The sequence below is a fragment of the Caloenas nicobarica genome, chromosome 1, assembly GCF_036013445.1.
Source record: "Caloenas nicobarica isolate bCalNic1 chromosome 1, bCalNic1.hap1, whole genome shotgun sequence".
In the NCBI taxonomy this organism is placed as follows: Eukaryota; Metazoa; Chordata; class Aves; order Columbiformes; family Columbidae; genus Caloenas; species Caloenas nicobarica.
In genome coordinates, this window is record NC_088245.1 from 31,544,369 (window position 1) to 31,561,871 (window position 17,503).

Genomic DNA, 17,503 nt, shown 5'->3' on the forward strand with positions numbered 1-17,503 from the left:
ATAATACAAGCTATCCTGTGATCCTGTCACAACTTGAAAAGCGTACACAAGCATCACTATACAAGGTCCCTATGTTTCTACATTCATGTCAGAAAAAACCCCCGTAACTTTCCGTCTTTGCTTTCTTAATATTTTTCCTTAATAACAGGGTCTTCAAAGTTATCTCTGAAGTTAGAGTTGTTGAAATTCATAGCTTAAGAGCCAGTACTGAACTCATGCTCCTGTTTACATTCACTATTATTTGTGCATAAACTTAAGGACAGAATTATAGTAAAAACAGAACTACAGCAACAGATGTTCAGTATAAAATCTAAGTCAAATAATTGCCTCAGCTTCTCTGAGAAACTAATACTCTGCTCTTGATGCAAAATGATAACTCAGCTTTACTTTAAGAAATGAGTGACTAAGCACTATAACACTTAAACAACAGACTTCGTGTTATTACATTTGTTTTCCAGCACTCATATATAGTCACTGTGAATGCATAGCAGCATTGATTACTTTTGATTAATAACTTTGATTTGTTAAAGAAGATGCAGACGTCTAAAGACAGTAATCAATATTTCTGCTCTTTTCTAAAGAGAAATTATTATCTGTTTTCACTATGTCTTTCTGTGACATTTAACTGATCTAGGTAAGGTTAGCTCTTACACATGCCGAAGACGTATGTGTTCTCACTGATATGGGGAAAAGCAGTCAAGTCATTTTGTTCCTTTCTTTTCCAGCTTGTTTTCAACCAGAGGGAATCTCTAGTATGACATCTGAGGATGGCATAAGCATTTTCACTGTAGAGTAGAAACAGTTAGTACTCACATATCCTACAAACAGTGATTGTAATCCACAACATGCTTCTGGAAAAAAATACATACTACCTTAGGTTACATGACACTTCTCAGGCAACACAAATCACTCTAGGTCAGTGCCCTCTGAGAACTTCTGATGTCAGCTGGATCTCATATTCACTTTGTTGTGTTTCAGAATGTGGGATCAATGTAAGGAACTCTGACTTCAGGAACAATTAATTTCACATTATTAGCTTTTTTTTTTACAAACAATAGCAAGTTACAGAATCACAATCAAAGGTTTATAACTCCTCCTCAGTGAATTATTTTCAGTCTACATTGTTTGTTAGGTTCTTAAAACCACAGTATCCCAGCATAGCTGAGAGTGAAAGGAACATCTAGTCCAACCTGCCTGCTTGAAGCAGGGTGTTATCTGCATCTGGTTGGTCAGGACTGTGTCCAGACAGATTTTGATTATCTCTAAGGACAAATTCCATCTCTTCTTTGGGCATCCTGTTTCAGGGTCTGACCACTCTCACAATAAAAGCTTCCTTTTTAGGTTTAAGTTAAAAAAACCCCACAGCTAAAAGCAATGGATTTTTTTCTCCAGTTTTACACTGAGCTTAAAGATTTGAGCTAAAGACTTCAAAGTTGGTAGGCCAATTTCATGTCTTAATAATTTTCTGCCCAAAATATGTATCTTTCTTACAGATCAGGCTGAAGTTTGTATCATTTATTTGGACAGATAACATTATATACTGCATCATCAGTTGACAGTTGTTCTGTTCTTCATTTTGTTTAGCTTCCTGAATTTGCATAAATATACATTGACCAGCAATTAAAATTGATCAGGAAAATTAAATTCTACAACAGAAAAGGGTAAAATATTGCAACAAAATCTGGATTAAGCATAATAGTGTGTTTTAACTGCTTCTATGCAGAGAGCACATCTCATTCTGCCTTTTTTTTCCAGGAAAAAAGTAATAATGGTGCCATAATGGTTATTTAAACATGCTGACAAAAGTAATTGCCTGGGCTGTCTAAAGTTTATGAAACAGATGGAAGTATGTATTCAGATCAACAGAAGATTTTTAGGGTGCTGATGACTAACTGTGACAAAAATATCTAATGACAGCTATACCTTCTTTGTACAGGAATATGCTGTGTGTATCTATAGAGTCAACAAGCTGTCTCATTATATGAAGTGATGGAAAAATTAAGTGAAGCCGAGCAATCAGGTCTTTCTCCAGAAAGGACATAGCCACAATCATAAGCTGAGACTTGGTGTTATTGGGACTAAATTTTGGTTGTTACAGGGCACATGTTCACCTGTCTGTTGCAGCAGCAGAACTCCTGTAACTAATCCCTGTCACTCGTTATCCCAATTGTATAATACAAACCCATTTTAAGCATTATGTGATTCCTTGCTACTTTGCCTATCAGTTCCACATTCAGATTTGTCAAATGTGTCAAAAGCATTTTCCCCTTTTTGTGCAACCATCCTGTAATGTCCCCAGAATCCTGGTAAAGGCAAACAAGCAGTGCTTGAGTGGCCCAGCTCTCTTTCCCCAGAAAAAGATTAAAAAAGAGACGGAAAGGGCTGAAGTACGTGCCTTCTTTGTCTCAGTCTTTACTAGCAAGACCAGCCTTCAGGAATCCCAGGTCCCACAGACCAGGCGGAAAGGCTGGAGGAACATGCACCCTTGGTGGAAGAGGATCACGTCTGGCAATACTTAAGCAGACTGGACCTACAGAAGTCCGTGAGCCCTGATGGGATGCACCCATAAGTGCTGAGGGAGCTGGCAGGTGTCATTGAAATGCCACTCTTGATAATCTTTGATTGATCATGGTAAGTGGGAGAAGTGGCCGAAGACTGGAGGAAAGCAAATGTTACTCCTATCTTCAAGAAGAGCAAGAAGAAGAACCGACAGAACTACAAGTTGGTCGGGCTCGCTTTGATCCCTGGGAAGGTGGTGGAGCAGCTAACCCTGGAAACCCTTTCCAGGCACATTAAGGAGAAGAAAAACATCAGGAATAGTTGTTGTGGCTTCACCAAGGAGAAGTCATGCTTGACCAAATTGGTGAATTTCTATGATGAAATGACTGGCCTGATCGATGAGGGAACAGTAGTAGATATTGACTACCTGGACTTCAGGAAGATCTTTGACATTGTCTCCTATAAGATCCTTTGTTGCATAAATACAACAAGCTATTGATGTATGGGCTGGATAAGCAGACAGTGAGGTAGATAGAAAAATCGCTGAACGGCCAGCCCCAGAGAGTGGTGATCAGTGGCACAAAGTCTAGTTGGAGGCCAGTAACTAGCGGCGACCCCCCAGGGGTCAGTCCTGTTTAACATCTTTGTTAGTGATCTGAATGATGGAGCAGAGTGTACCCTCATCAAGTTTGCTGATGACACAAAACTAGGAAGGGTGGCTGGTACACCAGAGAGTCATGTTACCATCCAGAGGGATCTCAACAGGCTGGAGAAGTGTGTTGACAAGAACCTCTTGAAGTTCAAGAAGAAGAAGAAGTGCAAAGTCCTGCACCTGGGGAGTAACAACCCCATGCACCAGTGCATGTTGGAGGCCACCCACCTGGAAAGTAGCGTAACAGAAAAAGACTTGGGTGTCCTGGTGGATACCAAATTGACCATGAGCCGGCAATGCGCCCTTGTGGCAAAGAGGCTAATGTTATCCTGGGCTGCATTAGACAAAAGTATTGCCAGCAGATTGAGAGAAGTGATCCTTCCACCATCTGGACACAGTCCTGGGCAACTGGCTGTAGGTGGCCCTGCTTGAGCAGGTGGTTGGACCAGATGACCTCCAGGGGTCCCTTCTGACCTGTTCTGTGTGTGAGTGCAGCAGTGTGTGCTTAAGATTATTAAAGCAGCTGGATGATACAGTGTCTAACTTTTTGGTTGCCCTGCAAAACACAGCATAGCACATGGGCATAGACGTGTAGGTTCTGTTTGTGTCGCATGGGAGGACAAGGTATGTCAGAAGACAGACTGTTGAAGAGATGCCAGTCTCAGCAGAGAGCTTTCTAAAATCAGTGCCCTTCAGCATGCAAGTAGCTAGACCAGTCAAAGGAAGCACTGACTAATAGGATGTTTTCCTCAAGTTTGGACTGGGGGTTTTTTTGTTGTTGTTTTTTGTTGTTGTTGGTTTTGTTTTGTTTGGGGTTGTGTTGTTGTTGTTGTTGTTGTTGTTTTTTAACTCTTGGGACCCACAGTTGGAACCCTTTTCTGAGAACAGGCACCTACCTCCTTTCCTTCAAATAACTGAAGAGGGATATCTCTTATTTTCCTAAAGTACGTCACTGGGAAGGGAAGATGCTGCCCTTCTTTTAATATGATGGTTAATGGTTAGATCGTCTTTTTAAGACCCAGTTCCTTCTTCAGTCATAGAGGGTTCAAACAATGGCGTCCACCTCCCTGAAGGGGCCCTACCAACAGTGTGTAGGGCGTTATGTATGGGAGCGCGTGTGAGGGGGGAGTCTGTGCACCCATTACGGATGCCTGCGTGCAAAAAATGCACAGGACCCAGAGGGAATGAGCAGAGGGAAACCCTGAGCTCAGGGCAGGATGAAGCCGTGGTTGAGGGGGCTGTGGGCTGATCTACCTCCTGGGAGGGTGACTGCGTATTTTCCATTTAATGGTGATTTGTATGCAGAGACAGACCACTGCTCACAGCTGACTGGTCTGCCTGCTGGGCGACTCACCTGCTCCGTCCGTCTATTTTCAGCCTATGAATCTTTTAAAGAAAATGGCATTTGCGTAGAATAGGAAGCAATGGGGAACATGGGACACAAGTAAAGCAAAACAGGAGAAAAAGAAGTGCTAGCAACCCAGAAGCCCAGAGAATAAGCATTTAAAATTCCAGTAGTACCTTTTTCTTCCTTTCTGAAATTTTTGAATCTGTGATATTGGTTTGAACTCAGAGTGATGGAAGATAAGAGTTAAAAATGGAGCTGAAAATGGGTTTTGAGGCATCTGTTTGGAAATTGATGTGGTTACTTTACATGTAAAGTGGCCTTAGAGTTCACCCAAAATGGAGATACCCTTAAGCAGGAGCACAGAACTGTGGTCCCCTTCATCTATTCCCTTTCATTCTTCTCTTTTAGGGAAATCAGTAACAGATACTTCAGCAGATTTGAGAAAATGAAGGAGAATTTTCCCATTTTTCTTTACAGATGAGTACTGAGATATTGCTGAATTAAAAAGGCTTTGCCACTTAAAAAAATTGATGTTAATTTAGTTAATCGATCTTTTCTGGGAATCCAAATAAATTAGAAATGATATTAGATGGAAATGTCTTCCATAAATATACTTATTTCCTCAAGTTCTATTAATATATAAAGGTGTAAATTTTGATGATGTAACCAAAGTATGATGCATATATGCATTTATTTTTAAGATTAATATATAAATAATTTCACCATTAAGTTTCAATATTAATAATACATTGAGGTGTTTTGATTTAATATTTACTTAAAATATTAAGGTATAGTTTGTGCATTTTTGCGTAGCGCAGTGCTACAAGCTAAGTTTTTTCTCTGTTCTAGCTCTCTAACTTCATCCAGATGTATCATAACTGACGCTATTATTCTTCAGTAATATCTCAGAATTTTATTTTCAGTAATATTCTCGTTTATTCTGATAATCTGTTCGACAGCTCAGGCTACTACAGAACGGTTGAGGAAAATGCGTTGTAGAATTCTTATGAAAGGGAAAGAGTGCCACCTACTGAATTAGTATCGCGGCTCTTGTGAAGACTTGATTTTGTGTGAAAGAATTACTTCTGTTTTACTCTGAAATAGTTTTCAACTAAGTAAGGCTCTTTTTGTAATATTTGGATAATTATTTATGGTATAACAACTGATTGGAAAAGCTGAAACCTTTAAGTCACAGAGAATTGTAAAGTTCCAGTGTCATTCTGACATAATTTTTTTTGACATTCAGAAAGATTTCCTTATTTTTTCTAGATATTGTCTGTATTTGCCTGAATCTTTTCCTCTGTAATACATGCAAAATATGATCTCAGCTTTGCTTCTTTGAAAAATAAACAGCAAGGAAAAAACCTCAGAAAACAGGAATTCTGCCATCCTGAGTTAAATATTTGTAGAACTGGAGTAACTTCCTTAATCATATTGAAATTCAGATCTTAATCAGTGAACGGTCACCAGGAAAATAGAAGAAAGGGTATATTGCTATTTCAAATTGTTTCTTCTTTTCAGAAGTATGAAACAAACAATATGTTTTTTTTCTTTACACCGACAGTTGCCCCAGAAGATCCTAGCAGAAAGGTAGATGGTGATACCATTATTTTCTCACATGTGCAAGAAAGGTCAAGTGCTGTCTATCAGTGCAATGCTTCTAATGAATATGGATACTTGCTAGCAAATGCTTTTGTCAATGTTCTGGGTAAGAAACAGATTTTACATTTTTCAGTTTTCTTGTGTATTCAGTTGTCTCCTGAACACAATTGCATGCTCAGGTCTTGCTTAAGGTCATTAGTGGGAGTGGGTGTATTTCCTGAGCCCTGTCAAAGGTGAGGATGTACATACCTTGGGTTTTGTAGGTTATTCCTGAATTTTACTTTCACTGTTTCTAAGTAGGAAGGATAGTTGTGAAAGCTGGGGAAAACTTGGAAGAAATTTTCACTCTTTGTTTGTTTGTTTGTTTATGTAAATCTAGCAAATGAAAACGTGACAAATAAGGCAGGAATTAATATTCCTTGTGTTAGTACGTTTCAGTGTACTCTTATTGATTGTGGGTGTTTTGAATCAGTTAAATAGATGATCTCTAAATTGCTATTGCAAAGGGACATAATTATGCATTTGTCTTGAAGGCCTCCCAAGAATATGTTCCTAGTTACAAGATATTGTGGCCTCTTGTAATTGTTTTTGCTGAATTTACAAAGCTAGTAGCAAAATCCTAGGCAGAATGGCCTTTAAAGACTTTCCTGCAGGAACTGGCAGATCTTTTGTTTGAGAGACACTGTATGTTAAATGAAAGAATTCACTTTGGTTCCATGGTTCCTTTAAAAAATGTAGGTGTTTCACAAAAAATATATCTTACCTTCTTTCTGCCTGCAGGTTTGTTTGAAATTATGTAGTTCAGTCTGTTCCCAGGCGTTTCTTTTCTTGAAGCATATTCTAATTTAAATTTTCCAAATGAAATAATTGCCTCTGGTGCCCATCCCTTTTACTTGAACACAGGGAAGAAGCATTTGTTTTTCACAAGATACTTCTCCTACACTCCTGCCTTAGGCAGTAGAACATATTCGGACCTCGACTGAGACCAGAAATCTCTTCAGAGAAGGATGTTAATATATCATTATTCAGGCCATTCTTGATGTCTTAGTATTCTGTATTTGCATCTTGGTATCTATATCCAGATATCTTTGTCTTTTCAGCTGAGCCACCAAGAATTCTAACTACTGCTAATAAACTGTATCAAGTCATTGCTGATAGTCCCGCATTGCTGGACTGTGCTTATTTTGGTTCACCAAAGCCTGAAATTGAATGGTAAGCTGTAGCTGTTATGCTTAAGTTATGTAAAAATAGCCTGTTACATTCTAGGGAAACAGACATTTAAATCTTTAAAACTACTCTTACTCTATTTATGATTTTAAAATAGTTTATTTTTACATCTATGCTGATTATAATACACTATAAAATATTACATATACTTAACAGTTAAGTTATCCCCACAGAATCAAGTTCAAATTTCATTATGTGATTCTGTCTGTATTTTCTAATGTGGCAGTCTCAAGTTTGCATTTTCTGATAATAAAATACAACAGAATTTAACTATGATGTTGGATAATGATGTTACTTTTTATAAAAAAGGTTTAAGGGCGTGAAAGGTAGCATCTTGCGTGGAAATGAATACATTTTCCATGATAATGGAACCTTGGAAATTCCAGTGGCTCAGAAGGATAGTACTGGTACATACACGTGCGTAGCAAGGAATGAATTAGGAAAGATACAAAATGAGGTTCATCTGGAAGTTAAAGGTAAGAAATTAATCACTCTATCATCACAGGTTAGTATAGAATTTCAGACTTTCTGAATGTCTAATAGTAATTTTAAATTTCAGATCCAACAATGATAATTAAACAGCCAGAATACAAAGTGATTCAGAGATACGGCCAAGTTTCATTTGAGTGTATAATCAAACATGATTCTACGCTATTACCAACAGTTATATGGTTGAAGGACAATGATGCACTGCCCGATGATGAAAGGTATAGACAAAATAACTTTCCTTTATTTTTAATTTTCTGGTTTCTTTTGTGTGCTCCTTTTCCTAAATTTTGAAAGGAACATATTGACCCATTGAAATTTTCTAAAGATGACTGAAAAATATCAGCACTATCCCATACTTGATGACTAAAGGACTTACCTAGTGTGGTAAAAATATTGAGATAGAATTCAAAATAAAATTAGATGTAAAAATTTTTAGTTGTGTACAGTGCTCAGGTGTAGCAATTGTAAGGAGAAGATAATTGGCAGAAGAAGCCAAAGAGATAATGGAAGACTGTTTTTCTCTAGATCATAGATAATTAAAAGTTGTTTGAATATATTTGGAAATAAAACCACATTAGGATAGACAGTTAGTGTTGAAAGATGGTCAGGAGCAATGTAGAAAAGGCTAACATCTCCCATAGCTCACTATTATTATTGCTGTCTAGGTATTTGCTGAAATACATAAGTAAATGGGATTTGTTAATGTCTTATGCAAGTTTCTTAGTACACGTTATTGCAAAATCATTGGCTGAATCTATTGTATTTACAGGTTTCTAGTTGGTAAAGACAACTTGACCATTATGAATGTAACTGATAAAGATGATGGAACATACACTTGCATAGTTAACACTACTCTGGACAGTGTTTCAGCAAGTGCTGTGCTTACTGTTGTTGGTAAGAATACTCTCAAACTTTATGATAGCAGAACTGTGTTTACTTACTGTTAAGTGTGAAAACAGCATTAGATATAAAATGGAAAGCACAAACATAGTTTTGGTTTCTAGGACAGGACAAAGGAAATGTCACCTATTTGTAAATGTGTTTCAGTTTTTTTAAGATACAGTCTTACCCTAAAGTTTGCCTTTGAATCATCTACTTACAAAAGGGTCCAGCAGCTGCAGGACACATTCGTTTTCCTGCTATATAGGTCTTTAATTTGGGTCATGTCTGAGCTAACACAGTAGATTACAAATTGCAGAGTACTTGAACATAAACATGTTATCTGAGTAATCTCTTTTGCAGCTAAATTATGCTTCAGAAAGACTGAGCATGCTTGCTTTTATGACCTCAAGGACTTTATTTTTGATAAGTTCTCTCCGTTAAGTTTCTATGATTGCAGATTGTTGTAAAATATATTACTTTACTCCTTGTCCCAATTAGTAAGAAAGTTTTAAGTAGGTGTCCTGAATGATTATTACTTGAATTCAAGCTGATATTCAAAGTCAAGTATGCTTGTGGTTTAAAATTGTTTTGTGATCTTATTCTTATCCAGGAATGACACATGCCAAATGTCTAGTACTTATTTAAAAGTTTTTATAGGATTGCTTACTTTCTTTATTTTCTTGATCTATCCTTATTTAAAAATGGATAAAATATTCGAGTACTTTTATAACTTTTCAGTGAAAAATGATCAATGTATTATTGAAAATTTACTCTAATTTACTCCAAATAAGTTAACTTCTCTTCGCCTCTAATAATTATAGTCTTTACCTACAATATTCTGTTTCTTTGGCTACTAATTGATTAAATCCTTTATATTAATGTTCTTTTCAGCTGCTCCCCCAACTCCAGCTATCATTTACGGTAAACTAATACGAAGTTCTCTTTCTACATCATCTACCAGATACATTTCTCATTTGCCTATTGCAAAGTGCAACAGTTGTTGTGGGTTTTTTTTTCCCCTCTTTTTCCTGTGTTTGTGTTTGTGTGTTGTGGTTTCATTCTGTTTTACCAACTGGTTCATTAGTGGACTACTGGACTTAGGAATTTTACAGTGCAGGCTGTTTTGTATTTTAGGGAATAAATAATTTTCAGAGATAAATTACTGTTAATTAAGGTTTGTTACAGTGTGATAGTGGTTTTCTCATAGAGAACACTGTAATGAAAATTAGTTAGATAACAAATGAAATATCTAAAAGGTAAACCCACCTGTTCGTCGAAAGATAATTCATTATCAAATAATTTGCACCAACCGAATTGTGGTATGTTTCGACATTGCTTTTAATTACCTCTTTGTAGGCTTGGTGTACTTTATTTCATAGTCTGTCTACATTTTACTTCACTCATAGAGCAGACAGGACTATATGGAAAAGTTTGGTTTATGATTTATGAAATTGCTAATAACTATTTTAAAATTAAAGCTGAAGTTCCCCCCAAAAATCTATCAGTCAGGTACAGTCTTAAATTTGTCAATATACAGCCTTTAATTTTGTAGCAATTTTTCTGAATTTGTATTTTAAAATACAAACAGTATGCCTGAAACACTTTTGAGTGACTTAAGCACATTTATGTAAGTCCTATCACATTGAGTGAAAATGCTTATGTATTCTTAAATGAACCTAGTCATTAGTCTTGATTTTTGTGTAACAAATCATATAATGAATTATTTTCAGCAATTTGGAATGGACAATTACATCTTCATGCGTGATGAGGATGTATATTGACAGCTTGCTTGGTGTTTCAGGATTTTTTAAAAGTACAGCAAAAAATAAATAACAACTTGCAATTATTTTTTATTTGAGCTATACTTGTTTTGAATTCACATGCTAAATATTTGTAGTGATTTTAGAAAAGTATTTTTTAATGTGAATGCTTCTTTATTTTCCATGTTTTATTAAATATTTATAGTTACAGTAGATAATCACCCATAATCGTTCAAACATGCATTTCATATTTCTTTGCATCTCATTACATTTTTATACCACACTGCAATCAGGTGTAGGTAAAATCAAAAATAGATTCTTGTTAATGTATAGAAGCTTCCAGATACATCAGTTCTCCGTTTTATCTCTGTTTTGTAACAATTGCATGCTAATGACCATTGAGTCATGCTTACGTGAGTAGATCTGCCCTGCTCTATTTGTGGAATTCTTTTGATTGGAAAGTAAGGATTTTTTCAAAGATTAAAGTACATATTCTGGTGTGATTATTTGCTTTGTGTTCATTTGATTTACAGCTCGGCCAAATCCACCTTTTGACTTGGAGTTGACAGGTCAGCTAGAAAGAAGCGTTGAACTCTCGTGGATACCAGGAGATGAAAATAACAGTCCCATTACAAGTATGTTTGTTTGTATCTGTTGCATCACGTTAACAGCATTATGTTAACTGTCCTCAGATTCCAAAGACTTCTGTGATAAATTTTGTGTCCAGCATAGAAGAATGGTAAATTCAATCACTACAGCTGTCATTTATTTACATAACAAAAATTCATTGAACTTCCTCTACTATACAGCCAAGCAGAAAAACTTATTTACTGCCCTGAAGAGCTGGGCTTTTGATCCAAAAACCTGTGCTAGTTAACAGAGAAATTGATACTGATATGAGCTCTGCCTGACAAGGTCCAGTCTAATGAATATGTGGAGGGTAGACTTGTTCATTAGTTGTATGCTTCTGAAGGAGGGAGCTACTAACATCTTGCATTATCTCTTCTGTAATTCCCATGAATTTGAAATAGCATCAGTACCAATATCTTTAAGGATTGTCCATCACTGCTAATACAGAAGCTTATTCTTCATGAAAATATAATGTAAAAAAGTGTCAGGTTTTTTTCTTGTCTAGATAGTTGAAGGAATAAAGCATGTCCATAGCACATAGAAAATAAACATCTATAAAGTTTTGAGATAGGAAATTGATCTTAATGCTGTTATTCCTCCTAGTAGAAGGGAAGAATGCTGAAAGATACTCTTGCTTATATTGAGCAGAGAGGATGGAGGGGGAATTTAGGAGGAAGGAAGGATGTTACTGTTTGTTTTCCAAAAAATTATAGACTCAGAAAGATTTGTCAGGGCAACTTTTTCATTATAAGCAGTGCTGGTTTTAATTATGATACAATTTATATTGCTGCATAGCCCCCTGAGATCCTGCAAAATAGGGCATTTCCTTCACAAGTAAGCCTATTAGTGCTGCTGCTGCTGCTGTCACTTCAAAATGTAGATCAAGACTCAAGGATAGCACTTCATTATGAGTGATCCTTTTACACAAGTAATATGATTGACATGCTAGAGTCTCTGAAAGCTCAAATAGATTTTTTTCCTTGAAGTGTCCTATAAATTGTTCTGCTAGAGCTGCACGCAGAATGCTAGTTACTAGAAAAGCAAACAGCAGTCGTGAAAACTTTGTGGGTGCTTTTGTTTGTTTGTTTGTTTGTTTTTAATTAGCATGTAAGATTCTCACCTTTTCAACAAAGACTTTGGTCCAGAAAGCATCCCATCCCAAGACCTTTATCTCTGAGCACACAGACCAGCTATAACTGAGGCAGGACTTTGGGGCCAGCTCTCCCTCTTTCTTACTACTCAGGTCAGGATGAAATCTGCAAGCCTTAAGTCTAGAAGGCTGTGATTAGTACTTATCTTTTTTTACTTCTTGAACATCTTGGCTCCTTAAATTCTTGTAGATTATTTCTGTGTGGTACTGTAAGTATTCTTCCAAAAGCATTTTCTAGATGTTTCTCAGAATGTCTTTAGTAGTGCAAACAGGATGTATTCTGAATCATATTCTGGCCTCTTGTCCCCACCTATACATGGGATAGGGAAAAATTTTGTTACACAACACAGAAAGATTTGATGCTCGTGTAAATTTCATATATCTAAACTTTAAGTTCCATAGAATATACTCAGACTATGCGTTCTTCTCCCATTTATTTACTGTATCCTACCAATTCCTCATAAGTGTTTCAAAATTTATATCTCATACCTAAGACCAGAAGCTTTTTTTGCTGTTTCACAGCTGAAGAAAATGTCCTTTTGTCTTTGATAAGGAATATTATTTTCTTTTTGGAGCTCTACAAACCTGTTTGTCCCTGAGGTTATATACTCAGTAGGATCATTGTAATGTTCACACAGAGAACTCTCAAGAAATTTAACTTCTGAACATACATTCCTTGACTTAATTTGAAGATAATGAAGAGTGCTCTCGAAAAACTTCCTCAAGTATTGATTCTTGACTTTAAATAGTTCTTCACTAATCCAGTCTCATTGGGGAAAATGGAATACTCAGAGTTTTAATATTGTACAGGTACTACTTACTGACAGCTTGATATGACTAAGATCAATATATTTGTCATCTGAATGTTACTTTTACATCAAAATTCCAATCTTGTCTCACTGTCTTGCTGTGATAGTTCAAGGGTTCCTGTTACATTAAAATCCAGTACCTGAGAGGGAGCACTTGTAATAATATGTTACCTGACAGGTAGCTGCATTTTTGAGAATAGCAGATAATAAAAGCAGGAGTGTTTCTATTATATTTCTACCTAGTCAGTACTTTTGAGATCCACATTATAGATCTGTGTTCTCGTTTATGTAATTATATTTCAGTTTCCATGATTTTTAAAAATGTTGATTGGATCACTTCCTTCTGATTAACTCATTCAGATCTAGGAAGGTGTTGCAAGTCTTGACATAAAGTTGGATTCAACTTCTGTTTACAGACTTTGTGATTGAATATGAAGATGGGCTGCATGAACCAGGGGTATGGCATTACCAGACAGAAGTTCCTGGAACTCAGACAACAGTACAGTTGAAGTTGTCTCCATATGTCAACTACTCATTCCGTGTGATAGCTGTCAATGAGATTGGCAGAAGTCAGCCGAGTGAACCATCTGAGCAGTACCTGACAAAATCGGCAAGTAAGTAACTATTCCCACTTAGCAGTGATTGATTTGTACTATGAATGGTATTGAATTTGTTCGGAATGCAAACAGCAGTCATTCTTGTTCACATGTAAATATTTTATTTTTAGACCCTGATGAAAATCCTTCTAATGTACAAGGGATAGGCTCAGAACCTGATAATTTGGTAATAACGTGGGAGGTAAGTTTGTTTTCTGGAGGTTTAATTTATTTGCTTTTAAGTCTGTGAGTAGCATTTTTTTTTAGAAGAATAATAATGATTTAACTGCGAATGGACTATGAAAATACCCAATGTGTTGTTTGCTTAAAATATTCTTGAAAAAGAGTAAAATCCCATCTTCATTTGCAGGGAAAAGCTGCATGCAGTATGAAAAAGCAAATAAAAAATTAAGGTGCCATATTTTCCCCGAGTGATTTCTCAAGATAAGGCATTAATTTGCTAATACAGGATGCTTTGCTGCCAATTTAGGAAAACATAAGTATGTAAATTGTGGTTTGACTCAAGCGGAGTCTTATTTTTAGAATGCATTCTAATTTGAATTCTAATGCTACCCTCAACTTTTGTTGATTAAATTATTTTGCACTCTTTCAATAGGAAACTTTTGTGAAAAAGTTTTCTATATCATGCCCTTACCATCATGACAGAAGCTCAAGGAGAGCCATGTAAAACTAATTTCCTGTCCCAGGCAAGAAACATTGCCTAGGAAACACAGTTTTTCCCTCTTCCACATCTTAAGAAATATTAAAAAAAAAAAAAAAAGTATACAGAAATCACAATGTATGGTTGCATGACAATTAACCAGGATCACCTTTCAATGTGATTTTTACTAATGAATGAAAAGCAACTAAACTGACCTGTAAAAGCTAAATTGCATGGCTTGGAAATTTCAACAGTGCTTCCCTGTCACAGAACACAGTGGTAAATTTTCTGTAAAATTCTAAAGAAGAATCAGTACATTTCCTTTGCGACTTTGGATTTTTCAGATGCTTCAGACTGTTATTAAAAATTTTTCTTCTCATTTCAGTCTTTAAAAGGTTTTCAGTCTAATGGCCCAGGGCTTCAGTACAAAGTCAGCTGGCGTCAGAAGGATGTTGATGATGAATGGACATCTGTTATAGTTGCAAATGTATCTAAATATATTGTGTCTGGTACACCGACTTTTGTTCCCTATGAAATAAAAGTACAAGCTTTAAATGACCTGGGATATGCACCAGAGCCATCAGAGGTGATTGGACATTCCGGGGAAGACTGTAAGTTTCTTAGTTTGACTCAGTTGTACTAAGTAGAAGCAACTAAATGCGTAACCTAAGTGGATATTTAAAATACTAAAATACTGGAAAAGGGGGATAGTAGTTACTTTTTAATTAAAATGAATTTGGAGATAATAAGGCTTTATCATACTCTGTAGTATTAATCCTGAGGTCAGCTTTTAAGCATAGGAACACTTCAATGTACTCCTTGAGTGCAATGCAAAGACTCATTCTGAAAAGCATGTTCGTGTGGTGTCTCACTCTGACATGATCCTTGTTGCATCCTTTCCACACAGTGCCCATGGTTGCTCCAGGCAATGTGCAGGTTCATGTTATTAACAGCACATTAGCAAAGGTACATTGGGACCCAGTTCCACTGAAAACTGTCCGAGGACACCTCCAAGGGTACAAAGTAAGTACAGTCAAAAGCTTTCTGTTCCTCATTTATTAAAATAGAACATTCTTCATATATGAGGCTGTAGCCACATAGAAGTAACTGACACACAAGAGGACTCTTGCCTTTCAGTGAGCTCGCAAGTTTTGCTGACAAGAGCAACAGCATTGATAGAATTCATTTAAAGTTCAGCAGTGTTCCAGCCTCGTAGCACTAGCCTCTCGTGACATTGTCCTTGAAGAAAAATGAGATGTGTTTGCAATTAAGTTTGCACACATTCTGTAGATGAAAAAAATAATAGTTTTATGGATCATATTCTAAAAGGATATTTAGAGGATGAGGAGAAATAGTTTCTGTAGGAGTCTCTTTTAGATATAATGCTAAGATTACTCAGCTCCTGCTATTAATCACATCTTTAAATCTAAGTAACTGGCCACTTGCTAGATTATGCTGGATGCCTTGTCCTTTTGGAGGCCAGGAAAAAGCTCAGTTTAAATGCTCAATTTAAAGAGATAGGAAACGGCAGAAGATTTGGAGAGTACATAAAATTGAAGGAAGCTTAGTGCAAGATAACGCGCTGGTTTTGATGATAACTGAGAAAGCTGTGTTGGAGTCAAAAGATAGTGATTAATAGGGAATGGGAGACAGAAAGACTTCAAGGTTAGAAACTGGGGGAACTGGTGTCCCTGGAGGACAGGGAAAATCTGATGGCAAAAGTTGCTTCAGAGGTTGCACTGGAAGCCCATCAGAAGAAACTGAAGAGTGGAAGCTGCAGAAGCCTGTTAGACTGGTTGTAGAGGGAAGAGTGGAATGAGAGCATGTACTGCCTTCCTATGCAACAACACAAGAAAATAGAAAAGAATTCCTTCTTTGCTCCTCTGCAAGTATACTAATAAACATATTCTAACAAAACAGACTAGTTACACAGCTCAAACTAGGTTACTTTGTAAGACAGACTAATTTGAGCTACTTCTGTTTAAATGAAAAGAGGAAAAAGAAATATTTGAGAAATGATTAAAGAATATTTGGAGGAGAATAAATGTACATCATACCTACAAATGGAGGACTAGCATTCAAGAGCATTGAAACTGAACTTCAGTGTGTTACAGCTGGTTACCACGTGAGTGTGAATTCCTGGTATGTGAATGTCACTTACCTGGCTCAAAATGCCACCATCCAGACAGACTTAAGCTAGTTTTGTACGAGCTAGCATAAGTATTTGTGGTTACCATGGTGCTTTGCCCTAGGTAATAAACTCAGCTGAGAAACAGGACCTATTAGTCCGTTACATGTTTATCTGTTAGATGACAGTCTCCTATCAGCTTGGTATTTCACACACAAAGAGACAACACAAAGAAAATGCTCATTATGTGAGGATTAAACAGAATTTAGTGAAGTTGATCGTTACTATTAATCCAGTTACAGCAATGCTAATGTGTATAATCCAAATCACCCAATTTCTGTTAAAGATCATTCATAATACAAAAAAATCCATAGACACAAACACTTGCCCATACACCAGGTGTTAAGATCTCATCTGCCAAAGGCATGGTTACAGTGAGTTGTCATCATCGCAAGTTTAGATGGACATTTCTTTTTCCTTAGACTTGGAGTCTCTGAGGATTATTTTCTGTCCTGTATTGGCTAATGGGTTGCATACTTTCCTCTCCAGCAGATCTAAGGGGTTAGTTATGTCATGATTATTTTTGTTTAGTGTGTTAGGCCTTCTCTCTATACAGTATGATTTTTTTCTATGGGAAGGGGAACCACACAATTACACAAAGCTAAGCAAAACTGAAGCTAAAATAAGTTAGTCAATAATCATAAATAAAACAAGCTCAAAACCACAGGATTGACAACATACCTGGCCACTGAGTAGTTTTGTTGCTGTGGCTAGGACAAGTGAGACAATGGTATATCCCTGAGTAAGTTGTAGATGCCACAAAAGTTTCTTAAGTAAGTTTTACAGACACATCCAAATCAAGCTAAAATAGGTTAAAAACTAGACAAGGCATGACAAGTCCTAAGACCTAGTGCATAGTTATTCTTATAAAGCATTCTCTGAATATAAGCTGAAAAGTTTTCATGGATGCAGAGTATGCGTTAAGTGTCTTAGTTATTGAATTTACTGTCTCTTTTTAAACACATCAGCAAAATCCTACTAGCAAACTCAGGCTTTCCTAATTAATAAAA

The 17,503-nt window shown here is 36.5% G+C and overlaps 1 protein-coding gene across 18 annotated transcripts in view; it reads left to right on the forward strand.

Moving 5' to 3' along the window:
- The window catches only part of NRCAM (neuronal cell adhesion molecule), a 159,229-nt gene that overhangs the window by 106,659 nt on the left and 35,067 nt on the right, over window positions 1–17,503 (forward strand). For 17 of the 18 annotated variants that reach the window (XM_065658482.1, XM_065658466.1, XM_065658470.1 and 14 more), the window contains 10 exons: window positions 6,064–6,207; window positions 7,202–7,313; window positions 7,638–7,804; window positions 7,888–8,035; window positions 8,587–8,711; window positions 10,993–11,094; window positions 13,465–13,662; window positions 13,776–13,846; window positions 14,691–14,916; window positions 15,213–15,328. In XM_065658482.1, the coding sequence (XP_065514554.1) occupies window positions 6,064–6,207; window positions 7,202–7,313; window positions 7,638–7,804; window positions 7,888–8,035; window positions 8,587–8,711; window positions 10,993–11,094; window positions 13,465–13,662; window positions 13,776–13,846; window positions 14,691–14,916; window positions 15,213–15,328 (1,409 nt within the window). Of the gene's footprint in view, window positions 1–6,063; window positions 6,208–7,201; window positions 7,314–7,637; window positions 7,805–7,887; window positions 8,036–8,586; window positions 8,712–9,590; window positions 9,621–10,992; window positions 11,095–13,464; window positions 13,663–13,775; window positions 13,847–14,690; window positions 14,917–15,212; window positions 15,329–17,503 lie in introns of all 18 variants that reach the window. The other variant, XM_065658465.1, reaches the window with a different exon arrangement.